The sequence below is a fragment of the Vipera ursinii genome (assembly GCF_947247035.1).
Source record: "Vipera ursinii genome assembly, chromosome: 4".
Lineage (NCBI taxonomy): Eukaryota > Metazoa > Chordata > Lepidosauria > Squamata > Viperidae > Vipera > Vipera ursinii.
The window spans coordinates 61,238,030-61,265,222 of NC_139514.1; the positions used below are offsets into that span (position 1 = coordinate 61,238,030).

Genomic DNA, 27,193 nt, shown 5'->3' on the forward strand with positions numbered 1-27,193 from the left:
TTTGAATTTCTTCATTATGTCTTCCATTTGTTGGCATGTAACTAACATATTCCAGCATATTTTACTATTTCATTTGCCAAAAATATTATTACAATCAGAATGTAAATACAAGCTTATCTTAAATGAACCACACATTAATTCTTTGGTGATACAAATAAAAAGCTAAAAGAATAGTTGACATATCTATAGCAATAGAACAAAACTGAGCAATTTTTTTTCTGATAAATTTGTATTATGTAAAACAGGGCTTTTCAACCTTTTCACCCATTGTACCACTTTTAGGATATGGCAACATCTGAGTACCACCTGTTGCCTAGCAAGGTGTCAAAAACTTGATGACCAAAAAAAGAAAAAAAGGAAAAAAGTGATGAAGTAAAGGTAGTCCTCGACTTACAACAGTTTGCTTAGTGACTGTTTGAAGTTACAATGGCACTGAAAAAACTGCCCCCCAAGCCACAGTCGAGCAAGACACCTGCCTGCCTGCCCGGCGGCGCTCTTCCGCCTGTTCAAGGTTTTCATTGTTGTAAGCATTTCTGTTGAGGATCGGCAGTGGGGGTGTTTGGTTTTTATCCCCCCCTGTCTGCTGGGTGGTTGTAGCAGGTTTTGGTCACTTCACATGACCCTGGGACACTCTGACCATCATAAATATGAATCAGTTGCCAAGCCTCTGAATGTAAATCACAAGACCCTGGAGATGCTACAACATTCCAGCTGATCGGCACTTCTTCTGGGCTCAGAAGCACCAGGATCAGTGCTGAGCTCCAGCTGGAGCCTGGTGCTGATCCTGGTGCTTCCGCTGAGCCCCGACAGCCCCAAAGAAGCGCTGATCCTGGCGCTTTCGCTGAGCCCTGACAGCCCTGCAGCTCCAGCTGTCTCTCACTCAGCCTTTTGTGGTGCTGCCATTGGTTCAGCTCATTCCCTCCCCCGCTACCACTTTTTTAGGATGGTCGTGTACCATCTGCCAGGTGCCAATGTACCACTGGTGGTACCCATACCACTGGTTGAAAAGCCCTGATGTAAAAGATAGAAAGCAGGTTATTTCCACTATCCTAAAATGCATTGTAAAAAGTATTATATATACATATCAAAAGTGTTTATAGAAATGGTATCACGTTGTTAGCTAGAGTAAGATGGTTAGCTAGAATAGAAGCCTTCCAGACTTTCTCAGTCAGAAAGAGATAAAAGACATGTTCATTCCCTAATAAATTGGCAATCATTGTTTGCCTCTCAAACATCAAAGAATATGAGCATTTTAATAGGCATACTATACTGAACATAAACCAGCATGACATTGCCACAATTTGTAGATAGTTGAACACCTGTGGATCCTTTAGTGAGCAAGGGGTTGGACTGGATTAAATCCCTTCTGAGATTCTTTATGAATTGAGTAAGCCCAGTGATGTCATTTGAATTTTATATCTTTCTTTAAAGATATATGTCTGTTCGGCATGAAAGAATTAAAGAATTCAAAGAACCCGTTGGATGCTAAATCTGGGTACCAACTACACTGGAGTCTTCCTGGATTCCAAACATATGAGTTTAATTACCCAGACTACCAAAAATGTTCTTGAGAATATTGATTGGGCAGTAAAGTCAAAGGCCTGTTAGAAAGTCCTCAAAATCAAACTGCCTACAGGTAGTCCTTGACTTACAACAGTTCATTTGGTGACCATTCAAAGTTACAGCGGTACTGAAAAAAGTGACATGACCATTTTTCACTCTTATAACCATTGCAGCATCCCCATGGTCGTGTGATCAAAATACGTCTGCTTGGCAATTGACTCATATTTATGACAGTTGTAGTGTCCTGGGGCCATGTGATCACCTTTTTTAACCTTATGACAAGCAAAGTGAATGGGGAAGCCACATTAACTTAACAACAGTGTTACTAACTTAACAACTGCAATGATTCAGTTAACAACGTTGGCTAGAAAGCTCATAAAATGGGGCAAAACACACTTAATAAATGTCTCAGTTAGCAACAGAAATTTTGGGTTCAATGATGGTCATAAGTCAAGGACTACCTGTATTCATTTTTATATATGCCAATCATATTCTATTATTCCTCCTTATGCTTCTGGAGAGGCAGACACTTTTCAGCTCAGCAAAAGGCTGAGGAGGGCATTTGAGATAATTAAATGCAGGTCTTTGGTAATGGAGAGAATTTATGCACAAACCATTCAGTAAGATAACTCTCCCTGATTTTCACCTAGAGTTCCAATTAAAAGATAAGATCTTGCAACAGGGAATGAAAACCCTGAGTTCTAACAACAATGAAGCTGCATTGGTTTAATAAGATCAGTGCCTGCACACTCACACATATTCTTATGCATTCTCACCTCTCTCATGACTAGAGCTGGACAAGCACCAATCTAAAAGAACAGGAAGCTGTTATCTTTTCATAGCTTTTATAAAGAGCACTGCTGTACAAAATCTCACTATTCTCAATGCTAATTAATTCCCACTTACTTGTTTATTTGTTTGGCCAGCTACTTCCTTTCTCAGATATCTGTTTTTCCCCATTTCTCTTAGAGGATATATGTGATATGCTTGCTTACAAACAATGTTTTTTATCTTTCCATGACGGAGGTGGCTTTTTAAAACTGCTTTTTTTAAAAAAAAAATTTGAGATGCTGGCACTAGTCTTCAAGACTTTTTCCTTTATATTACAGGTCAAGCATTCTTATAAACATAAATCTGTGACCTGTATAATCATTGGCTGGTGGCTTTTACTTTCAAAACCTTAAAATTTCTTCATTGTCCAAGGGGTGGGAGGGCCAGGAAATACTGATTCTTGTTGCATAATTAAAGTACTAGAAGTGTAGAAGAGAGTCCCTTTCAGGGCCCACTTCAAAACCTCATCCTAAGAAAGCAGAACTTGTGGAAGCAGTTTCTTCCAAAAGGAACTTTTATTAGGAGAAGCTGATAGCAGGCATAATAGACAGGATCTGAGGGGTTCCTGCTCAGATCAATAGGTTAAAAGTGTCCCAAGCAAACCCCACCCCAATAGTTCATCCGGACAATTCAAATGGGCCAATCCCCAGGTGTTAAGTCCGTTATGGGAAAGAATTGATAACGCCAGGCTGTCTCAGGGTTGCAGCGATGTTTTGTTGGGTCTTTGCACCTTCCCTTCCGAAAACGGAGATAAACCAGTTGCTGGAGGCGCATTCCTTTCTCCTCAAGGGGGAAGATAGTTCGAAGAGCGTGTATGTGGAGACAACAAAAATGTTACAGTGTAGCAATAGAGGAAAACAAAGAAACAGTCTGCAGGAGCATGGCAGAAGCCAGAAGAGTAGAAAGATTAGAGTTAGAATTAAAGGTAGACAGAGCCCCCTTTGAATCAATTTAGGGGATTGTCTTTTCATATTTACATTAGTATAGGTATTATTAAACAAAATAGGAGCAGAATCTATTTTGTTTTTGATAAGGGAGAATATTTGCAGTTCAGGGTTGAAATGATGTGTCCTTTGTGCTCTCTGAGCTCGCTTGTTTTCTTGCAGATGTTTCATTACTCAAACTTGGTAACATCATCAGTACTAGTTTGCGGTCAGTTTATAGAATAAAAACTGAATAGAATATAAAACTGCACTCCTTACTAGCACTCCTTACTAGCAGTGCTTAGTTTGTTAGTGAAACATCTGCAAGAAAACAAGCAAGCTCAGAGAGCACCAAGGATCCCTTACATTTTGTTTTTTAGAATCCTTTTGAAATAGGGATTTGAGAGAGAGGCAGCCTTGATTCTGACATCTAATCTGCATGGTTATATTGTCATATAACTACCATGTCAGTAGCAACCATTGCTCTTCAATAGAGATTGCTTGTACTTGACACATAACTTTCTTGTGGGAATTGTACAAATTCTGATTTTAATTTAGCAAATACATACGTCACAACATAGAGGAGAAATTCTGTCATGTTTTTCTACCAATATAATATTAACCACTAGAATGTAGTTAATCTGTCCCAAATGCAAGGTAATTTTATCTTCTAGTCACTACTTAAAAATAAATATACCTCACATACAATCTATTAACCATGCTCAGTAAGCTAATTATATGGCACTTGGCAAAATTAGTTATATCACTTCGTTGTAAATTAAATAATTTATAGAATGATCCTGGTCATTACACTTCTTATTGTCCAATCCATATATGTAAACTGTTAGTACTGTTACTATCTGATTTTAGAGATGATCCATTTAGGTACTTCCCTATTGCAACTATACAATTAACTTCAAAGCAGGGACATCTAATATTAGCAATTTAACATCTAATATAATGTAGGAAGCTGATCATAAAGTTAATAGGTTAGTACTGTTGAAGGGACTGGGTCCAGAAGGTGGTGAATGCCTAAATGAGACAGAGAAAATTTTGGTCTGTTTAAAGGACACAATGATCAGGCTACTCCTGAAGAACAAGACCTGAACCCAGGTGATAAAACAATGATAGGCTTGTGTACAATATTGTACACATTTCTAGACCTGGTGCTTGACTGGGTGCTAGCTGATCAACTCCAGGCTCTCTCGGACAAAACAGATTTTCTACATCCATATCAGTCTTGTTTAAGACCTGGAAAGAACCATGCTGAGGTGGGGGAACAGTGTTACCCTATTCATCTCCCTGTACCTCTTTGTGGATTTCAGTATCATCAACTATGATAGTTTCTTGAAGAGTCTGTCAGAGCACTGTACTATGATGGTTTCACTTCTCCTTGGAAAGCCGTTTCCTGAGATTGCTGGATTGGCAATTGATTAGACTGGAATCCTTATTTATTTATTTATTTATTTATTTATTTATTCGTTTTATATACCGCCCTTCTCCCGGAGGACTCAGGGCGGTGTACAGAGCAAAGTAAGTATACAATAAACCAACAATAAAACAAATAAAACCCCAGATCTACAAATAAAACCCAAATCTATCAGGCCAGGCCGGCTTGCTGGAATAGATAGGTTTTTAAATCTCGCCGAAAGGTGCGAAGGTTGGGGGCCATCCGGATTTCGCCTGGTAAGCGGTTCCAGAGGATTGGCGCACCCACCAAGAATGCTCTCCCCCTGGGGGTCACCAGCCGGCATTCTCTGACCAGTGGCACCCTGAGGAGGCCCTCTCTGTGGGAGCGCACAGGACGGAGGGGTGTTGACGCTGGCAGTAGGTGCTCCCGTAGGTATTCCGGACCCATGCCATGTAGGGCTTTGTATGTCATCACTAGCACCTTGAATTTCACCCGGAAGGCAACTGGAAGCCAGTGCAGCTCACGAAGCAGAGGTGTAATATGGGAGTATCGGGGAGCCCCCAAAAGCGTCCGTGCAGCTGCACTCTGTATCAGCTGAAGCTTCTGAGTGATTCTCAAGGGCAGCCCCATGTAAAGAGCGTTGCAGTTCCAGAGAACAGTCAAACCATTCTAATTTGAATTAATTGAGGTTCCAAACCAATTTCAGTCCCATATAGAACACACTGCAGTAACATTCCCAACTGGGAAACTGCCACAGTATGAATAATTGCTGTGAGGCTGTTTCTGTCCAGGTAAATCACAGTTGGTAAATCAATTGAAATTTCTAAAAAGTACTCCATCCTCCTGAAACCACCTGAGACAAAGGATAGATCTAGAAACACCCCCAAACTGTGAACCTTATCTTTTAAGGCAAGGGAAGGCACTTTCAGAGCAGGCAGGCCATCACTCTGTTGCACAGATGCACCACCCACAGATTGTATATCTGTCTTGTTTGGACTGAGTCTTAGATTATTGGCCCTTATCCAGTGCATTACTCTGCCAAGCCTGGTTCAAAACTCCAAATACATATTGGATGAAAAGTAGTTAGGCATCATTCATATGCTTTTTAATATCGATATGAAACTTCTGGGAGAGAATATCTAGGTAGATCTGGGTGGAATTGTCATCAATATGTGAATGATGCCTAACTACTTTTCATCCAATATGTATTTGGAGTTTTGAACCAGGCTTGGCAGAGTAATGCACTGGATAAGGGCCAATAATCTAAGACTCAGTCCAAACAAGACAGATATACAATCTGTGGGTGGTGCATCTGTGCAACAGAGTGATGGCCTGCCTGCTCTGAAAGTGCCTTCCCTTGCCTTAAAAGATAAGGTTCACAGTTTGGGGGTGTTTCTAGATCTATCCTTTGTCTCAGGTGGTTTCAGGAGGATGGAGTACTTTTTAGAAATTTCAATTGATTTACCAACTGTGATTTACCTGGACAGAAACAGCCTCACAGCAATTATTCATACTGTGGCAGTTTCCCAGTTGGGAATGTTACTGCAGTGTGTTCTATATGGGACTGAAATTGGTTTGGAACCTCAATTAATTCAAATTAGAATGGTTTGACTGTTCTCTGGAATGGCAAATATGAACATATTATGTCAGTATTTCACCATTTATACTGCCAGTCCATTCTAACCCAGTTCAAAGTGCTGATTTTTTTTAACCTTTAAATTCCTAAATATCTTAGAACCAAGTTATTTGACATGATGCCTTGTTTCATATACTCCTATGCCCCTTTCTTGTAACAAGGGTCTTCTCTAAGCCCTTCCACCAGAGAAGGGCATGAATTCTACAGTAGAGTGTTGACACCTCATTTATGGAATTCCTTCCCCAGACATGCTTAACTTGATGCTCACATTAGAATTACTGTAGAAAAGGCAAATATATATTTGACTTGTATTTTAATTGAATTTATATTTTGTATGACCCCCTTCTTGCTGCCTAGTTTGTATGGTGTTTTTATTGTAGATTTAAATTTGATTTTACTATATAACATTTTATTAAAGTTATCTGGCTGAGGAATTCTGGGAGTTGAAGTCCACAAGTCATAAAAGGGCCAGGTTTGAAGACTTCTGTCTTAAGCTATCAAAGGATCTTTAACTATTGGGCATTTTGAAATTTTCAATCAATACATATTTTCAAATTGCTGCTAGAAACATATTTCCTAAATTGGCTTACTCTAAGAATGCCTATATGCCAGAAGGAAACAGTATTTTTGTTTTTAGAAGATAAGGTTACTTATTACTAAGAGAATTCTGTGTCCCTTATTTTTAAAAATATAATAATCCATTATAGCACTATTTTCCATTAAGAATAATGAAAAATAGGGTTCCACATAGCCTATGCATTCTTAATCTTTTTTCATTTTTTTTAAAAAATGCATTTATATATATAAGATAAACTGCATATATAGTGATTTTTATTACAAAAAATCCAATTATGCTGAAATAGAAGTATAAAAATATTAAATATGTACTTAAATAGAGTAATATATGTGCTTCTTTATTAATCCCTATAATTTTAGATAGTGAGATATATTAAAGTTAATTACTTATCCCATGTTCAATATCAGTGTTAAGTGAATGAAAAGCTACATTTCAATTAGAGATTAGTGGAAAAAAAGTTCCTCCACCAAGTTCACAGACCCACTGAATTCTATTGATTGAACTCCAAAGGGTCCATGATCCTCAGATTAAGAACTTGGAGCATATTTTCCATTAAATAATCAAAGTTATATAGATGTTAAAATTCCATTGAGTCAGAACTTTAATATTTGCCTTTTCTGTCTCAGCAAGAACAGTATTTCATAAAAATTCCATAAGCTTTCAGTTGTTTATCCTAACAAATTATTGCAATAAATGTGCTAGTAATGACATGATAAAGCGTCTGTTTGTATCAGATGTAAAACTGATGGTAGAGAAAAGCCATATCTAGCCATCCATTTATATCAATGCAATTCTTATGCATGGAGGACTATTTTAAGGAATTAAACTTTGAAGTTTCATCTGTCAGGGAAATAAAGAAATATTAAGAACTTCAACTACAGTAATCCTTGTTTAATCTATGTAGTAGATTTAATCACATTTTATTTTCACAAATAAATAAACCCAAAAATTAACATGAAAGTTAAACTATAGAGGAAAAAAATGAAGCAGGACGGAAACAACTTAAATTAGAAAAATTGTAATAAAATAGATGGAAAATGTAAGAAATGTCTTGCATGAAACCAATGTCTATCCCAGTGCTAAAGTTTTTCTAATATTTATAACTATCTAGAGCTTGGGCAAAGCAGGCTCTCTCTAGAGGTATTCCTCAAGCTAGCAGAAACTGGGTGGGAGATTATTTCTTCTTTCCTCTTGAAATTAAATGTCAGAAAGACTGAAATTTAATAACAAGCATAATGTTATCAGCAGTAAGATAATGACACTTAGGTAACCAACTCTCAGTCTTTGTAGGTAAGAACCAGCACATTAAATAAACTGCAAATGTATAATTGGAAAAGTGCATAATAAGGAGAAAAAGGAGACAGATTGGGCCTGAATTACCTTAGGCTTAATTTACTCTGCTGAGTGGAATTGGCTAAAAATTAACTGCTTTCCTTCTCTTTTTGGAGGAGATTATTAGAGAGCTATAGTTCATATACATATCTTAAAAGAGGAGTGTTAATTTGTTTTTATTCACAGTAAAACAGAATTGCTGAATTAAAGAAAGCTTTTCTCTTTGCTTTTCTCACCTCTTGTGCAGCTTTTGATATTTTGCCACCTGTACGGTATAAAGAAATTATGAACACAATTCTCTTGTGGATACAACAATCCGAAACAAAGCTCTCCATTCCACAAGTTCCTGTCACAGATTTAGAAACCATGGAGAAAAGGCTCAAGGAGCTAAAGGTAAACAGAGAAATACTGTCTTGCATATCAACACTGAGAGTTAATGTAAAAGCAGTGAGTTATTTATAAATGTTATTTCAAACATACACTCTTGAGTGCTAGATCCTGTGAGATCATTCTCAGCCTGACTTGACAGAAGCTAGAAACTGATAATTTCACATATCACAGGCCTTACAAAGTTCTCTGCAAGAACAGCAAAATGGAATCAATTATTTAAGCACAACTGTGGAAGAGATGTCTAGGAGAGTTCCTGCAGGGGTCAGTCAGAAGTACCGGTCAGAAATTGAGGTAATCCTTAGTCGTTGGAAGAAGTTATCGACTCAGCTGGTGGAAAATTGTCACAAACTTGAGGAACAGATAACAAAGTTGAAGCAATTCCAGGTTGGTTGAAATTGTTTTTTGTGGACTAAATTATAGATAATATTGACATGAGACTTCAGTCTGGGGCACGATGAATGCTTTCTTGTTTTTATTTGCTTAATTTGTAGAATGGCAAACAAGCAAGTTTATTAAAAATGCTATTGAATGCTGCTATGCTACAATATATTACAAGTGGGTGTTTTTTATTTGCATAGACACACTGAAGTTTATTTTAAAAACTAGAGGAAATTATTTCTTGATACAAGGGCACTTGTAAACATGATGAATATATTTATTTATATATTTCTTAGTTTTAAAGATTTTGTCTTGATAGATTGATGAGATTTCCCCCTGATTTAGTCACAGTGACATACTTTCATGCAGTGTAATACTCTCTTTTCAAAATCAGAATGACACAAAAACCTTGAAAAAATGGATGGCGGAAGTGGATATTTTTCTAAATGAAGACTGGCCAGTCCTTGGAGATTCAGAATCGCTAGAGAAACAGTTAGAACAGTGTACAGTAAGTTATCATCCTATGCTCTATTTCATGGATATAAATGTAAATGTCATATGCATGACTGTTGTACAAATACAGTTATTTTCATTTTGTATATGTGGGTTTATATTTCTATTTAAGAAAAGTGTGTGAAGTATCTGTGCAGCTATGGCTTCTATTGTATTGTTGTAGACATTTTTTTTTCATTTTTATCATTATTTTAAATGGTCTTAGCCAGTATTTTTTTCATTTCATTTTCTTTTTCAAGGAATATAGTTAAAATTGCATTTACAAACCATAAAATTGAGTATTTCTATGGAGTGGAATTGTAGTGAAATTGTACTTAAAATTGCCAGTTTGTGTGGACAATTCAGAATAAATATGTATTGATATATCCATTTTCAACCTCCTCATTAAATTTATATACTACATTTCTGTTTATATAATTATTCAATATGGCATAACATTTTATGTTTTATTTATTGATTCATGTCACATATCATGACATCCTAGAGATATACACTGATATATTTTCCTTGTTATCAGGCTTTGGTGAATGACATCCAGACAATCCAGCCCAATTTAAATAGTGTTAATGAGATTGGACAAAAAATGAAGAAGGAAGCAGAGCCAGAATTTTCTTTGAAATTACAGAATGATCTTAAAGAACTGAATACTCAGTGGGATAATATTTGCCAACAGGTATCCTATCTGTTAGGACATGTAGCATTAATTTAATATAATTTTCTCTACTTGGTACACAAATATGAAAAGTAGAGTCAGAATATATCATTCAGAATAATAAATCTTTAATAACTCTATTCTGCATAAATACATGCTAAATTGATAAATGTGATAAGCAAATAATTAAATAATTTTTCCAGAGTGCCACACATTTGAAAGTCCAGAGGATGGAGAATACTGATATACACAAAACATTTTAAATAATAATAATATATAACAAGATATAATTAAATTTTGTATCTTCTTTGGCTTTCACAGCTCAAAATATGTTAATGTAATAAGCATAGAAAAATGATTTATGTGCCATTACAATTCAGTTATACATCCAAAACTAAAAATTTGGTTTAAATAACAGAGCTCCAAATTATAGCATATTAGTTTTTTATGTATGTTAAAAGCATATCTCTGAGAAAAGCTTTACTTTTTTCAGGACAGTAACAGTAAATGAGAACAAGATTAATCTGGAAAACGGAATGCTACAGCATAAAATTTGATAGTAAACTTTGGGATATTTTAATATTGTTTAATTAGGAATTACAAACTGGAGAAATAATGTGTACTATATGTTGTACTTTATGAAAGTAAACAATTCATACTTCTCCCAAAATGTGACTGTATTCACCTGTCATTTTTGTGGCATCATTTCTAAATACATAGAAATGATATCCTCAAACAAAATTGGAAATGAATGCAGAACATGGATTCTTGAATTTTCCATTCCTTTCACTACTAAGTAGACAGTAGAGGTAGACTAGTAGAAAAAGAGTTTCTATTTTCTTTTGTGTAATAAAGTAACTTGTTACTATTGTATGCATTTTTCTTCCAGAAACTTGTCAGTGCTTATGCATACGTATGGCAATATTTGAAATATAAATATGTTCCAAACATTCCAGGATTTTTAATTTTATTTTAACTGTGAGACTCTTACTCTTTGGGTTCCAAAGTAGAGTTTTATCTCTTTTTTGAGAGGAAAAATAACTCTTTATTATTATTATTATTAATGTAAGGCCTATGCTAAGAAAGCAGCATTGAAGAATAGTTTGGATAAGACTGTAAGTCTACGAAAGGATTTGTCAGAAATGCATGAGTGGATTACACAAGCAGAAGATGAATATCTGCAGAGGGATTTTGAATACAAAACACCAGATGAACTGCAGAAAGCTGTTGAAGAACTAAAGGTAGTATGTCAAACTGAATTGTTTGATTTGTCTCCAATTCTACTTTTAAGTTACCATTATACATTATACATTATTTGTAATTTTTTTAAAAAATTAATTTTATTTGCAAGTGCTTTTCCTATTAAATGCAAACAAAATTCCCCTCCCTTCCATTCTTTCTTCTTATCGTATAAGAATTCCCAGACTGCTATTTTCTTCAGTTTTTCCCAAAGTGCAGCCAGGTTCGCATTTTGTCATAAATATCTGGAGCAAGTTCATATCAAACAATGTATCTATAAGTGTTTGAAGATCTCTTAGAACAGGGCTTTTCAACGTTTTCACCCATTGTACCACTTTTAGGATATGGCAACATCTGAGTACCACCAGTTGCCTAGCAAGGTGTCAAAAACTTGATGACCCAAAAAAAAACAAACGAAAAAAGTGATGAAGTACAGGTAGTCCTCGACTTACAACAATTTGCTTAGTGACTGTTCGAAGTTACAATGGCACTGAAAAAAGTGGCCCCCAAGCCACAGCTGAGCAAGACACCTGCCTACCGGCCCGGCGGCACTCTTCCTCCTGTCCGAGGTTTTCATTGTTGTCAGCATTTCTGTTGAGAATTGGCAGCGGGGGTGGGGTGGGGGTCTTTGGTTTTTATTCCCCCCCATCTGCTGGGTGGTTGCAGCAGGTTTTGGTCACTTTACATGACCCTGGGACACTCTGACCATCATAAATATGAATCAGTTGCCAAGCATCTGAATGTAAATCACAAGACCCTGGAGATGCTACAACATTCTAGCTGATTAGCACTCCTTCTGAGCTCAGAAGTGCCAGGATCAGCGCTGAGCTCCAGCTGGAGCCTGGCACTCATCCTGGCACTTCTGCTGAGCCCTGACAGCCCCAAAGAAGCATTGATTCTGGTGCTTTTGCTGAGCCCTGACAGCCCTGCAGCTCCAGCCATCTCTCGTTCAGGCTTGTGCGGTGCTGCCACTGGTTCAGCTCATTCCCCTCCCCCACTACCACTTTTCTAGGATGGTCACGTACCACCTGCCAGGTGCCAATGTACCACAGGTGGTACCCATACCACTGGTTGAAAAGCCTTGTCTTAGAATAGATCCTCACGGAATCCAAGAGATTCTTCAATGGCTGAAATTTGTGGCTATTCAAAATAGTGTTTGTTGCTCTGCAGATGTAGGGCAATTCATCAGTCCTAAAATATCTAATTATGATTACTACTAGAAATGAAAACAAATTTTACTTTGTTCAATCTATATGTTCATGTGGACTCTCTCAGCAGAATTTTTGCAGTGGTATGGGCTGAAGTTGGGATTTCAAAAACCATGTATGTATTTATAAGGAAAAGAATGTTCCTATTTAGGTAATGCTAGGTTTCGATTCTACTAAGGTACAAAATAATGTATTTTGCAGAAGTGTATAAGAAACTACAATGTGAAGATATTGATACGACTCTTGTAGAAAGATGCCCTCTTGACAGTTGACCAGGATGATTTATTGGAGGAAAAGATTTTCCATGGTGGCCCATTATTGAACATTATCTCCGCTATCTTTATATAAGCTCTAATAAGCTTATATAACCTACTGCTTCTTCTTAAAGAAATACTAAACCTGTTTTTAATATTTAGCACTTGTTTGATAAGGTGTTTGAAAAAGTGAAAATTAATAGTTCTTAAAATGAAAAGTTACATAGACTAAAAAGAAAGAAATCCTTATTTCTTTTAAATAGTAGTCTTCTTTGTTATATTTGAGAAGCATTTTTATATTATGCATTTACAGAAGGCTGTGACATATGTAAAATTAAAAATTAGTACAGCAGATTTAGGCAATCTCATTCATCTAGTATGTCTGATTGCCAAGAAATTAAAGAGGAACTTGTCAAATTCAGACATTCTATTTCATATAGCTTAGGTAATTCTAAAAGATAGATCAATATTTTTCTGTTTTATAAGCCCATTGAGCTGTCTGGGGATAAAAAATAACAACTTAAAATAGTTTTATGTGATTTTATATTTAAATAGTTTTGAAAAGCCTCGTATCTGGAATTATATTGGATTATATTAAACTGTATAAGGTTGGCTGCATAGTCAGCCAGATATTTAGACTGGATTTGGCATTTTGGTCCACCTACTGTATCCAAGGTCCTGGGATAGGCAGATTTTGCTGTTTGGTAGCTTTAAAGATATCATTGCAGGGTGTAAGCTATGCCATGCAAAACTGCCTTTTGCAATTGACTGAAGGTGATTTTGTCAATACTGATAATGTTCAAGTAATGCTCTGTATGTTTTGGAATTGCATCCAAGGTGCCTATTACTATTGATACTATCTTTGCTTTCTTTAACCATATTATTTCTATTAGCAGTAGTATTGAACAAAGTCATCATTTTCAACCAATGATTGCCAACACAATTCTGTGTTGTGTAGCTGTGCTCATATCTCCCAAATAGCAACAAAGTAGCATATCAGCTGGAACTTCCTAAGTCTAAGGCAGGAAGGTTTGAAGACCCACATTAGTAGAAAAAAGAAATTTATGCAAAAAAATCCTTCATGCTTTATTGATTTTCATGTTTTTGCTATTGATTAAATGAAAGTTTCTACTTTATCATACATGTTCTTAACACAACTGATGTCATGCAAATCAGGAGAGTAGGCTGCATTTCTTTTAAATCTTGGCCGTTTCCTTTTTATTTATATAATATTTTATTAGCATATTTCCTCTACATTTCTGTATTTGCAGAGAGCAAAAGAAGAGGCCCAACAGAAAGAGGTGAAAGTAAAGCTTCTCACAGACTCTGTGAACAATTTTATAGCAAGGGCTCCACCTGCAGCTCATGAGGCTTTGAAAAAAGAACTTGACGTTTTAACTAAAAACTATCAGCGACTGTGCAGCAGGCTAAATGGGAAATGCAAAACACTGGAGGTTGGTTCTTTCTAAACTGAAATAAGAATGTTTCTAGGCTTTTTCTTACTCCTACTCCTTGTTAGTTTGAGAATATTAATATGGAACTAATAAAACCTTCAGAGTTTGACCTGAGCTCCTTTTTTGGAAATTATTTAAACTGCAAAGAGGTGTATGCATACATATGAAGTAAGATGGTGATCGATTAAGTCTGGTTCATATTTAGTCCTTGCCTTTGTCATAAATGTCCAGTGGTTACCGAGTGTCCGAATCATAGTCATAGAGATGCTATGACTGTTATAATACCAGTAGGATAGAGTCATGCAAAGGAGAGATTGTCTGCATAATTTGCATAGGAGAATTTGGAGAGGAGGAGCATTCAAGAGAGCATTATAAGTTGTTTGCATAGCATGCTCATGACTCACAGCCCCAGCTTTCTGGCCAGTTGCACTTTTTTCATTGTGTACAAGAGAATAATCAGGCACTCGAGGATTCCAATGGGCAGAAGATTAGTTAGGAGGCACACAAAAACTGAAGGTTTTGTCTCTTTCCAGCCAGAAAGTACAATTGTAGTCATGTGACTTCCACAATGACCACTTCACTTAGTGGTAGGGTTGCTGGTTCCAATTAGAGTAATTAAGCAAGGATTGCCTATAAGCAAAACTGCCAACAACCTCTATAGAAAATAATGGGTGAGATGTAAAAGAACTATTACTTCTTTTTAAAACTCATGCAAATACATAATTATGAGAATTTGTTAATTGGCAGTCAATGTTGATTCCTTTTTTGTTGTAGAAGAGATTTTGCAACATTATTTGTCTAAGGTAAACTAGTGCAAATGTTACATTCATGATTTTTCATTGTTTGGAAAACTAAAATATCTTTTAGTTTTAAAAACTGTTTTTAATGGTTTATTTTTTGTAAACTAATTTAACAGGAGGTATGGGCATGTTGGCATGAGCTTCTGTTGTATTTGGATATTGAAAACAAATGGTTGAATGAACTGGAATCCAAAATCAAGGCAACAGAGAACATTCAAGAAGGTACAGAAGAGGTATCAGTAGCACTAAATGTAAGTAAAATATTATCCATGCATTTTTATTGATTTTCTTATATTGATTTATATGGCTGCCTATATGACAGTTGCAACACTGGATGAAGAACAAAATATCAAAACTAATGCACATCAAAAACAAAATAATAATTATAATGGAAGAAAAGAGAAAGAACTGGAGAAGATAATAATATAAAGATCTGCACATAGAAATAGAATGACTGTGGCAAAAGAAATCAAAGATATTACCGATAGTAATATGCACCTTGGGTTCAATCACAAAACAACTGGAGCACTACTTGAACACCATTGGCACTGACAGATTCACCATCAATCAATTGCAAAAGGCTTTTTTTTTTCTCATAACAGCTTACATGATGCTATGATAGCTGTAACACCATCATACATCCACATCTGCTTATTCCAGGTCCTTGGAAAGGACTCAATAGGTAGACAAAAATGCCAAATCCAGTTTATACACCTGACTGATTGCATGACAAACCATAAATACTAATATAATAATACTGTAATGTCATAGTACCATCTAATTCATACAACCAGAGAGATGCTAATAAAAAAAAAAGATATCGGCGTATCCAGTGGTGGGGTTCGGCCAGTTTGCACCACTTCGGCAGAACCGGTAGCTAATTTTTTGTTGCCCATGCCCAGGACTTCTGGAAGTGGCATCCACACAGAGAACCAGTTGTTCACATATTTGAATCCCACCACATGGCTTATCCAACCTTCCTGCTTCATGCTAAGCAACCTTTATATAATAGGTTATCAACCACAAAATTAAATATTTTTATTGGTAAAATGAAGAACAAAGTGTTATTTCACTTGTCATGCCCCTATTAAAGATGTGGAAAACCTCATTTATTTCTGAATTTTGTAGTGTCATCATCATTACCATCAATGGAAATTGGAAACAAAAGTAGGAATTGAAAATCTGGCTTCACATGGACCAAAAATACAATGTAATTGGAAAGATAAATATTTGAAATGCTCAACAAAGTTATTGTTTACAAGCTGATTCTGTAGTATTATCCATTTAACAATCTACGGTATATCTTACATTTAGGTCCATATAACAACAGGTTATTTTATATGAATAAAATAAACAACTATTTTTTTAAAAAAAATGGCTAAAGAGAGAGATCAATGGGGTGATTTCAAAATAGTTACCTTCTAGTACTCTGCAATTTTAAGGTGATTGAATTAACTCTAATCTAACTGAATTGCTGAAATGATGTATTATAGTAAATTGAACCGATCCCTTTGGATGGATGGATTGATTGATTTGACAGTTAAATATGAATGTATACACAATGATTTTTATTTGACTAATATACAAAGCCATATTATCTACTGATCTAGTAAGTAATATTATATGTGCTCAGTCTTAAAACAAATCCAAATAACTATACATGATTGCCATGTTTTTGTATTCTCAAACTAATCCATTTTTTCCTTAATTTCCTCACACATTTTTAAATATTTTCAGAGTTATAAAACTAGTACTACTGTATTTTCCATAATGCTTAAAAGCTTTCATTATGTCTAACTGGTTTATATTCCTTATTGTGATCAAGAAGGAAAGGCTCCACTTTTGCTCTAATGAATAATGTTTCTTCTTTAAGCACATCAGACCTGTTTTCTTACCTGCCTTAATAAACTGTGCTGATATTTAATTCAACAGACCAACACTAGGCTCTCTTGGATGAAAAATATTTTCTGGATTCATTTCAATTTGGTTTGAGGCCTTGCAGTGAAGTATAAACATATTGGAAAAAAGGCCCAAGCCCAAAGATGACATCCACTCAAGTTCAACCCTTTATTTGCTTGTGGCTAATGGACCAAATATTGCCAAACTAATACTACAACTTTCTAGATATATCCTAAGAGAGTCTAAGATTTGGCAGTCCTGAACCTCTTTTCCCTCTTCCCATCCAGCTCTTAACCCGGGCCTCTCCCCGGAAAGCTCTGGGTTGCCAAAACTCTCTCCCATGGCTCCTAAAAGTGCACATTCCATCACACAAGGAGAGTAGGAGCTTGTTGGTCCACCTAGAAACTTTCAGTATCTCAGCCATGATATTCTCCTGTCAGAATTAGAATGTGGGAGTACTATACTGTGGTGATTCCACTCCTTCGTGGGTTGCTGTTTCCAGAAGATAATGAGGGATCTGGCAATTGATTAGGTCTGAGTCCTATTTTATCACATATGTTTTTTAACATCTATATGAAACCACTTGGAGACATCATCTAGGATATGGGCTGAGATGCCATCAAAATGCTTCTGGACAGGTGAGTGATGTCCTGCCAGATCTAGAGTGGTCCACAATAACCCTAGTGGAGTAGGTTCACAGTTAGGGGTATTCCAAATTCCATTGTTATCCCTAGAGGTATGATATTCCTGCAATTTTGATTTCCTCATTTGCTCTACCTCAGAAGCCTGACAAATAGAAATGAAATATTTGTTTTCCTTTTATATAAATGAAATCTCTCAATAATACCTTTTATGGATATTTTAGTCTCTGGAAACATTAAGGCAGCATCCAGAAGATAATCGCAATCAGATTCGTGAATTGGCACAAACTTTAACAGATGGTAGAGTTTTGGATGAATTAATCAATGAGAAACTTGAAAAATTCAATATTCGGTGGGAAGAGCTACAACAGGAGGTATATTTCTCTGTTTTACTTTTTTGTTTTAAACATTGTTTTAGGCATAAGTGCTGGGTGACTCTACATAGAAATAAAGTTATAACCTATATACTATTCTATACTTTTTTAAAAAATAATAATAAATAGTGTGAATACAAGTAAAAGAAATAGAGTTTGAGTTATCTGGATGATCTAGAGAAATTATCTTCGATATGTTATATGTGCATTCAAAATTGTGACGTTTGCTGTCTTTTTAAGAAATTTGCATGACTGTCTATTATTCCTATATTCTCAATTTAAGGATTGAGAAGTTGGCCTCTCATTGTAAATAAAAGATATTGCAATCCTTTTCTGTTTGGAGATACCAAATTCTACTGAAGGAAGAAACAGCACATTAATCTTTAAATGCATCAATATATATTCTGAAGAATGAATATTTGTTTTCCACATTAATGACAATTTAATTTTGCTGTTTTAAATCCTAATTTGTTTTTGAGCTAAATGAAATGCTTACCATTCCAACAAATTATGCCATATAATAGCTAAGTGGTATATAGCTTTTCTAATAGAGATCTCAAAGATGTATACATATAAAGTAGAAAAAACTGCTCTTATTGCATCCCATATTGGCTGTAACCTGCCAAATACTTGATTTGTCCAAGTCTTAATTCCTGCCTAGGAGTAATTGTTTGCATTATCACATGCAATAAACAAAAACTAGAATTCAAAGCAGATGATTAATCTTTCTTCGGAACAATATGACAAGCCAATATGACACAAGTGACCAGATTAGCCAGTAAAACATATTACAAGGTATTGTGTTTTATGAAGGTCCATGAAAAATGACTTTAAAATAATGTAGTCATTTTGGATTATAAAATATGATTATTTAGGGATGTTCTACATATCACATTTTTATCTCTACTCCCCAATAGCTCCTATTAAAAATTCTTACAGTGTAATTTTTATAGTTACAAATGTCTTAAAATTTGTTACTTTTAACAAGCTTGAAGAAGCCACGGGCAGCAGGAGTGAGTTGGCAACCACTGAAACAGCCATGGGGGTGGCTACAACCACCCCGCCACCCTTCAGCAGGCCAGGTTCCTAGGAGCAGACACCCTCCAAGCAGCCAGGGGGAGAGCCCCACAGCCTGAACCTGAGCCAAAATTAGTTCCCCTTGGGGTGAAATTTGACAGAGACCCCCCACAATTGGGTTTTTCCTTACTCACATCCTCACCTACATACAAGTATCTAAAATGACCCTCCCCAGTGAGGAGGCTAGAGTCAGGGTTGTCACCCTGGTTATGGAAGGTTCTGCAGCCCATTGGAAAATTAATAAAATATTTATTTTTAAAAAAAAAGACCTGAAGGTGAAATCCAAGTGATGCAGAGGGAGAGGCAAGGACTAGCTTGAAGAAGCCATGGGCAGCAGGAGTGAGTTGGCAACCACTGAAACAGCCATGGGGGGTGGCTACAACCACCCCTGACACCCCTCAGCAGGCCAGGTTCCTAGGAGGAGGCACCCTCCAAGCACCCAGGGGAAGAGCCCCACAGCCCAAACCTGAACCAAAATTAGTTCCCCTTGGGGTGAAATTTGACAGAGACCCCCCACAATTGGGTTTTTCCTCACTCACATCCTCACCTACATGCAAGTATCTGAAATGACCCTCCCCAGTGAGGAGGCTAGAGTCAGGGTTGTCACCCTGGCTCTGGAAGGTGCTGCAGCCCATTGGATGGTGACCCTGCACAACTCCAGTGCCCCCAAACTCTTGAACTTCAACTGCTTCATGTTGGGGATGTTTTGAAGACCATCTGGATGATCAGAAGGTGCAGGACTGCAGAAAGATGGTGAGACCGGTCGCCACCCTGTAGCTGATTACACAGAAGAGGTGACCTGGCAGGTCACTTCAATTGGCCTAAGGACAACTTGGTGAGCTGCTTCCAGGATGGGCTCAATGATGACTTATATAATGCCTGAATCGCCTGCGGAGCGCTGGTCTGCCTGCATGACTGGCGCATCCTGGATGAAGAAGCAAAGATTGACCAGAATCACAACCCATACTGGTCAGGTAAAATCTGGAAGAGATCTCCACCAGAAAAGAAAGAGGAGGTAACCAAACCCCTGGCGGCTCAACCATGCTCAACAACCTGCTTCAAATGTGTCAAGGAGGGTCATCGTGCTATGGAATGCCACACGAAAGCCCGAGCCACAAAAGTAGACCAGCTGTCTGGGGGAAGGCTACAGCCCTGAAGACCAGGAAGGTTATGGAGTTCCATCTAACCCCAAAGTCAGGAGGGGGAACTCCAACCCCACAGGGAGATGAACTGGGGATACCCAAAAATGAATATGATGGTGACCCCTTGGAAGTGGGCTCATCATGCCAATCATAATGCCCATAAAACTGTTAATCTCGTGCAAGGAAGAAAATACCATACTAGACTTGGGCTATACCAGGTGCCTAAATAGCCCAACCTTGATGGGAAAAGTAGTGGTCTGACTGAGGAAGTTGAAGAACCTCATCGCCTTCTGCCAACTCAATGGGTCCATCACCAGCTTTGTCACTGAACCCCTGGGTCTTACCATGGAGAGCTATTCCAAGACTTTAATTTTCATAGTGACACCTTATATGGATTGGCACCTTGTTATAGGGCTGACATGGTTGAAAAGATGGAACCTAGAGGTAGATTGGCGGGAAGGGATCTTGAGATTCCCTAAAGAGTGGAATCTCCCATCTGAGAAAATCCAGGGTGAGAAGGGGAAGCCAGACTGAGAAATGGCAGTGATAGCGAATGGTTAAAAGGCATACCCGGGGAGTACCGTGATTTAGTGAGGTGTTCAGTGAGATGGGTTCGGATGAACTCCCTCCTCACCGGTCCACAAATTGTGCTATCGAGATCATCCCCAGAGCCAAACTCCCAAAGCCCAAAATATATTCCACGACTCCCAGACTGCTAGACAAACTGTGACAGTTTATAGCTAAGTATCTAGCCCGGAATTTCATACAGCCAGTGAGACCCTGAGTGGCAGCCCTTGTATTGTTCTGGGAAAAGAAATATGGTTCTCTTCATCTCTGCGTTGACTTTAGAGGTCTTAATGCCATGTGCATGGAAAATGTGTACCCCTTGCCCCTCATGAAAGACATGCTGGCCTACCTCGCCAAGGGAAAAGTGTTTTCTAAACTGGACTTGCAAGAGGCATATTACTGGGTTAGAATCAAAGAGAGAGACAAGTGGAAGACAGCTTTCAAGTGTCCCCTAGGTTGCTTCCAATTTAAAGGGTTCCCAAGGTTGCCTACTCCTGCCCTGTTCTATAATCGTACAATTAAATGTCATTCCATTGAAGCTTAATTTACAAATAATATGTACTAATATTGATACTATAATGTTTTAATGAAAACATATCCAGTTTGTACTCACAAGCTTATACATGACAATAGTTGCAATCTGAGATGCGAAGTATTAGTATTCTTGGGTACCTAAAAGTTAAGAGACACTACAGTGTTAACTCAGAGTTTGAATTAAAATATAACAGCCCAAATATAATATAAGTATCAGCCCAAAGTAGGCATAGGAAGGAAGCTGGTACTGAAAGCTTCCATTAAGTAATTTATTGGAATCTTTTCATAGAGTTTTCTTAGTGAATTAAGTTTACAGGTAGTTTCCATTGTTATGTGAATGCAAAGCTTAGCCCATTTCCTGGGTAAAAAGCCGGATATTCATATCCCTCCAGAATAGGGTAAGGGCTTTCTGAAGTTCAAGGAAAAGACTATTCCATAGAGTTGCAACATGTGCAGAAAAGGTTTGTCTCCCTGTTCCCATCAGATGACAATATTGAAGGTTAGGGACCTAGAACATACCCACCCAATCTGACCTAGTGGTGTTATATTATTATTACTCAAGACCCATGTCTTTACAATATAAACACAGCCATTTTGTGAGTGGATTGACAATAACTAATAACTATCACAAATGTTGTGGGTTTGTTTGCTCTCCTATTTAAAAAATGTGTAAAAAATTGTTTGTCATTTTATTGGTTATGAATCCATAGGTCATAATCATTCCTTTACTGTATTTTACAAAGTTTTGAAAACATGAGACTAACAATTTTAACTTGCAATATAATTTTATTTTCATATAAAGAGAACACTAACCCCTGGAGGTAATTGATGGGGTAAGAAGAAGACCTCATCCCTGTGCCATCCATCTCCTTGCTTTTAGTTTTATGTACAGCTTTAAAAACGTTAATTATTTGTATATTTTTCTTTATTATTGTCTGTAAGCTGCCCAGACTTGTCTTTTAGATGGTTGCATATTAAATAAATAAATAAATATCTTATAAAAAAACCTGCATGCTGTTTTTAATTAATGAATATACAGCATGTATGTGTATGTGTACATACATACATACTATATATTTACACTGTATATTAATTCATATATTCTCTGTGTATATATAAGGCAGAACCTGAAAAACAAGGTAATATCTGCTAGTCTCATCTTAAATTTTAAAGTAGAAATAACTGAACAACTTGCAAAAAATGACCTTTGTAAAATAGTGAACATATTTATTAGATTTACATTATGGGACACGTTTAAAGTGATATAACTAGACCTGCTTTAGTGATATTAAAGTTTACTGCATTCTTTAGTTTCTGTAATTTTAAGTTGAATGCTACCTTATTCAGAATTTTATAGGTAGGCTTAGTAGTGAACTATGCAGTGAAAAACAAATAATAAGGAACTAAACATTCCTGTGATTAATCCATGCTCTAAGAAACTATTTATATGTTCTGTTCCAGTTGCTTTATAAGCAGCATGTTTATCCCTGTCACTCATTACAGTGGATTATCTTAAAATGGATTGTGGTGACTGTAATTCTGTTCTGTTCAAATGAAATCTCTTGGGATAAATAAGCTCAGATATATCTGTGGCCTCAGAATACTATCTAAGCAGAATACTGAACTTCAATTTGTAATATTCTATTCATCATAAAATTCTTCAATCTCTCTCTTTTTTTACACATTGGCTATTTCTCAGTTATTTCTTTTAAAAATAAAATGGCTGGCAAGAAGCGAAGAAATTTATCTTACAAAAAGGTAGCTGTATATTAATTGGAAATTCTAGTTTGTACTGCAAGCTATATTGTAAATGATACTTTGAAAATATTGATGTGTAATTCTTTGTATTATTTTCTAGGCGGTGAGAAGACAGAAGTTTCTTGAACAAAGTATCCACTCTGCTCAGGAGATTGACAAAACCCTTCAATTAATTCAAGAGTCTCTGGCCTTCATTGATCGACAATTAACAGGATACATTACAGACCGAATTGATGCAGCACATGTACCCCAAGAAGCACAGGTGAGCCATATAACATGTAATTACATTAAATAGTTTTATATTTCAAGAAGTAAGTAAGAATTTATTTTATTAGATTGTTCTAAACTTAACAATGATTCCAGAGTATCATTGATCTAATTCTTACAAAATTGCCAGCTGGCAAATGTAAGAGGAACTGCATGCAATCAAAAAGATCACATATATTTTTGAGTAAAATGATCTTTTAAGTTTCTTTTATCTTTCCTGATGCTAATGTAACATTATTTTATCACATCAAATTAAAAGTTTGCAAATGTTTGTACTGTAAATTTAAAGTAGGAAAATGAATACTTTATTTTTATCATGCCATAAGTTACTCATTGTGATTACTATTTTCAATTAACACCATGAATTCTTATTGAATTAACATACAAATATTTCATTTAATTATTTGGGTAATTTTATGCATATTGTGTTGCATAAAAGGAGCAGAGTTATACAGATAGATAAAAGCCAATTTTGTGTAATAGTTAATGCATCAGACTAGAAACCACAAGACCATGAATTCTAGTCCTGCCTTACACTCAAAGTCAGCTCAGTGACCTTGGGCTAATCATTTTTTCTCAGCTCTAGGAAAGAGGCAATGTATGTATGCATGTACATGTGTGTATGTGTGTGTTTATATTCCCCATTCAATCATGTTTGATTCTTGGAGACTGCCTGGACAAGTCCCTGAAGAGTTGTTGTTGTTTTTTGACTAATTCCTTGGACAAACCACTTATGAAAAACATGTCCAAGAAAACCTCATATATATACACACAAACATACATACATACATTCTGATGGGTAATCTTTTCTAGTATCTTTATGTAGGTGTTAAATGGAAGGACCATTAAAAGAATAAAAAAAGAAAGCAATTATATATAATCTGGCTACATTGCAAACTATGTATGTAAAACCAAAATCAATATCTTGCATTTATATAAATTTCATATACAGAAACAATTGGGGCCCCAGGCCAATGACAGAACCAAGTTTCAAAGCCTTTTGGGAGGCCAAAAGGATGGGTGTGAATCTCACTTCAGGAAGCACAACTTTTTCTCTGGATACTGACAGCTGAAATTCCTTTACTGTTGGGGTCTATAGCATGCATGGGTGGGGTGGACCAATCCCATTGACGTGAGATGGTTCTTCAGGTAGTCTGGACCCAGGCCACAAAGCACTTTAAAGGCGATAACCAACACCTTGAACTGGAGCTGGAATCAAACTGGCAACCAGTGCAACTTGTGCAACATGAGTCATCTTAGAGAACCAAGAACTATCTGTGCAGTTTCATTCTGTGCTAGCTGTAGCTTCCAAATGTTCTTCAAAGATAGCCCCACATAGAGTCCATTGTAAAGTCCAGACATAAGATGACCAGGGCTGATTGCAGGGAGTCATGATTCAGGAAAGGGCACAACTGGCTCAATGAAAGATTCCTCAAAGGCTCTCCAAATCACAATTGCCACCTGCTTTTCAAGCAGGAGTTGAGAGTCCAGGAGAACTCCCAAGTTATGCACTGGGTATGTCTGGAGCAGTTCAATCCCATCCAGAACTAAAGATGTTAAAGTCCCTGATCCTGAAGCTCATGCACCAGAAGCCACTCAGTCTTACCATTACCTTACCATTAATATTACTATTGGATTTAATTTTTGACATCTCATCCAACTAATAAATTATACAAAGCTCAGACAAATCATCCTTTAATATTTTAATGTTAAATATTATTTTATGAAGAAACATAATTAAAGAATAGAAAACTGGAAATCTCATTTATCGCAGAAATTGAGCTATCCTTTTCTTAATTGAGGGGATTACTACAAATAATACTATTATTTTTGTAACTCTAGTATGTATGTATTTTAATTTCTTCTGTTCATGCTGTGGTATTTAATTATTTATTTAGAGCCTTTACATAGTTACCCAATACACATAATGCAATTCTGAATAGGTGACAAAAAGTTAATTATATTTTGAACAAACACCTCAAATTTATCATTATTTATTTATTCATTTTATTATTAAATTTATCCCATCTCTCTGTTTGAGGCAAGTCTAGGTTTTGGAGTGACTCTTGTACAGTTCCATCCATACTATAAAAATCTCCACTTGCACAATGTTTATTTCTCTTTTGGGGCCATCTGTGAAAATATATATCTATGAAATCTGATCTAGAGCATCAGCCAACTTTCAAAGCAAAGTGTTAAAGTATACAAATAAATATAGATGAAGTTCAAACCAATTCTATCAACAATGTACAATCTATTAGTGTACCTATACTATTGGAATTCAACTTTAATAATTTAAATTTATTTATTCCCATGTCTTTGTGTAAATTCAGACATATTCATCTTGTAAAAGTAATATAATTTGATTCAAACCCTGTCTTCTCTCCACCATCACCACCACCCCTGCATCCATCCAGAAAATTCAGTCAGAGTTGACAAGCCATGAGATTAGCTTGGATGAAATGAAGAAACGTAACCGGGGTAAAGATTCTGCCAAAAGGATATTCTCTCAAATTGACACTGCACAGGTTTGTGAACTTAATTTGCTTTTACACATTAATTTAAAATCTACCTTCAAATATTCAAAATAAAGTTTAATTATGTGTTAATCATGCCAGAAATAGAACTAATGTGGTGCAACGCTTTGCATCTGATTTAAAAATATGCTTTGCAGCACACAAATTCTTGTTTAATGTAAAGTTTATAATGATCACTACATAAGAGACATAGCATTTATAAAACTAATATTGATAAACTAATTTAGCATGTTAATTAACTACTGCACATCCTATTTATTACATGACAAAATTTGGCCACCCTTAAAGTAATAATATAAGTTGAATCCAAAATTATGGTATGTTAATTAAAATAATCAAATGGCTGGGGAATTTTTTAAAATATGGAGTTAACAGTTCATGGTGGGTAGTAACATAAAATGAAAAATATGACATGATTTATCAGTGCAGAATTTCCAAACTCTATTGACACGCTTTATGCAAATGTAAACATATATGTCTCCTTCTCTTCCAGGAAGATCATTTATATAGTAGCTGCTGGTAGAATTTTGTTTTCAGATTACATTTTTGGGTAGATAATTCCTTTTCTTTCATATTCACATATTTTGCACTGACCACCAGAAGCAGATTGAATGTATCTGAGGAATAATATTTCTTAAAGAAATCCACGAGTTAACATATTTTCTAAATTCAATGCATACAATTAACTGCTATTCCCACATACAGATAATGAATTCTAAATATGAGATCACTATTTGTTTCTTGTTGTTATTTGGAGAAGGAAATGGCAACCCACTCCAGTATCTTTGCCATGAAAACCCTATGGACTGTACCAAAAGGTAAAATGATATGACGCTGGAAGATGAGCCCCTCAGGTCGGAAGGTGTCCAATATGCTACTGTGGAAGAGCAGAGGGCTAGTACTAGTAGCGCCAGAAAGAATGAAGCGACTGGGCCAAAGCCGAAAGGGCGCTCAGCTGTGGATGTGTCTGGTGGTGAAAGGAAAGTCCGATGCTGTAAAGATTTTTTCTCCATAGAAATCTGGAATGTAAGATACATGAATCAAGGCAAGCTGGACGTGGTCAAACAAGAGATGACAAGACTGAACATTGACATCTTAGGTATCAGCGAACTAAAATGGACAGGAATGGGTGAATTTAATTCAGATGACCATCAGGTATACTACTACGGGGAAGAATCCCTCAGAAGAAATGGAGTAGCCTTCATAGTCAATAAAAGAGTAGGAAAAGCAATACTG

General features: G+C 36.3%; 1 protein-coding gene across 7 annotated transcripts in view; it reads left to right on the top strand.

Annotated features, from left to right (window-relative positions):
* Positions 1-27,193, top strand: part of DMD (dystrophin) — a 906,062-nt gene that overhangs the window by 427,269 nt on the left and 451,600 nt on the right. For all 7 annotated transcript variants that reach the window (XR_014492555.1, XM_083362891.1, XM_083362889.1 and 4 more), the window contains 10 exons: positions 8,521-8,666; positions 8,835-9,047; positions 9,436-9,549; positions 10,072-10,227; positions 11,277-11,447; positions 14,179-14,361; positions 15,278-15,412; positions 17,926-18,075; positions 23,254-23,415; positions 25,838-25,948. Coding sequence is in view for 6 of the 7 variants with exons in the window: in XM_083362891.1 (XP_083219017.1) it covers positions 8,521-8,666; positions 8,835-9,047; positions 9,436-9,549; positions 10,072-10,227; positions 11,277-11,447; positions 14,179-14,361; positions 15,278-15,412; positions 17,926-18,075; positions 23,254-23,415; positions 25,838-25,948 (1,541 nt within the window). In the remaining variant the exon portion in view is untranslated. The remainder of the gene's footprint in view (positions 1-8,520; positions 8,667-8,834; positions 9,048-9,435; positions 9,550-10,071; positions 10,228-11,276; positions 11,448-14,178; positions 14,362-15,277; positions 15,413-17,925; positions 18,076-23,253; positions 23,416-25,837; positions 25,949-27,193) is intronic.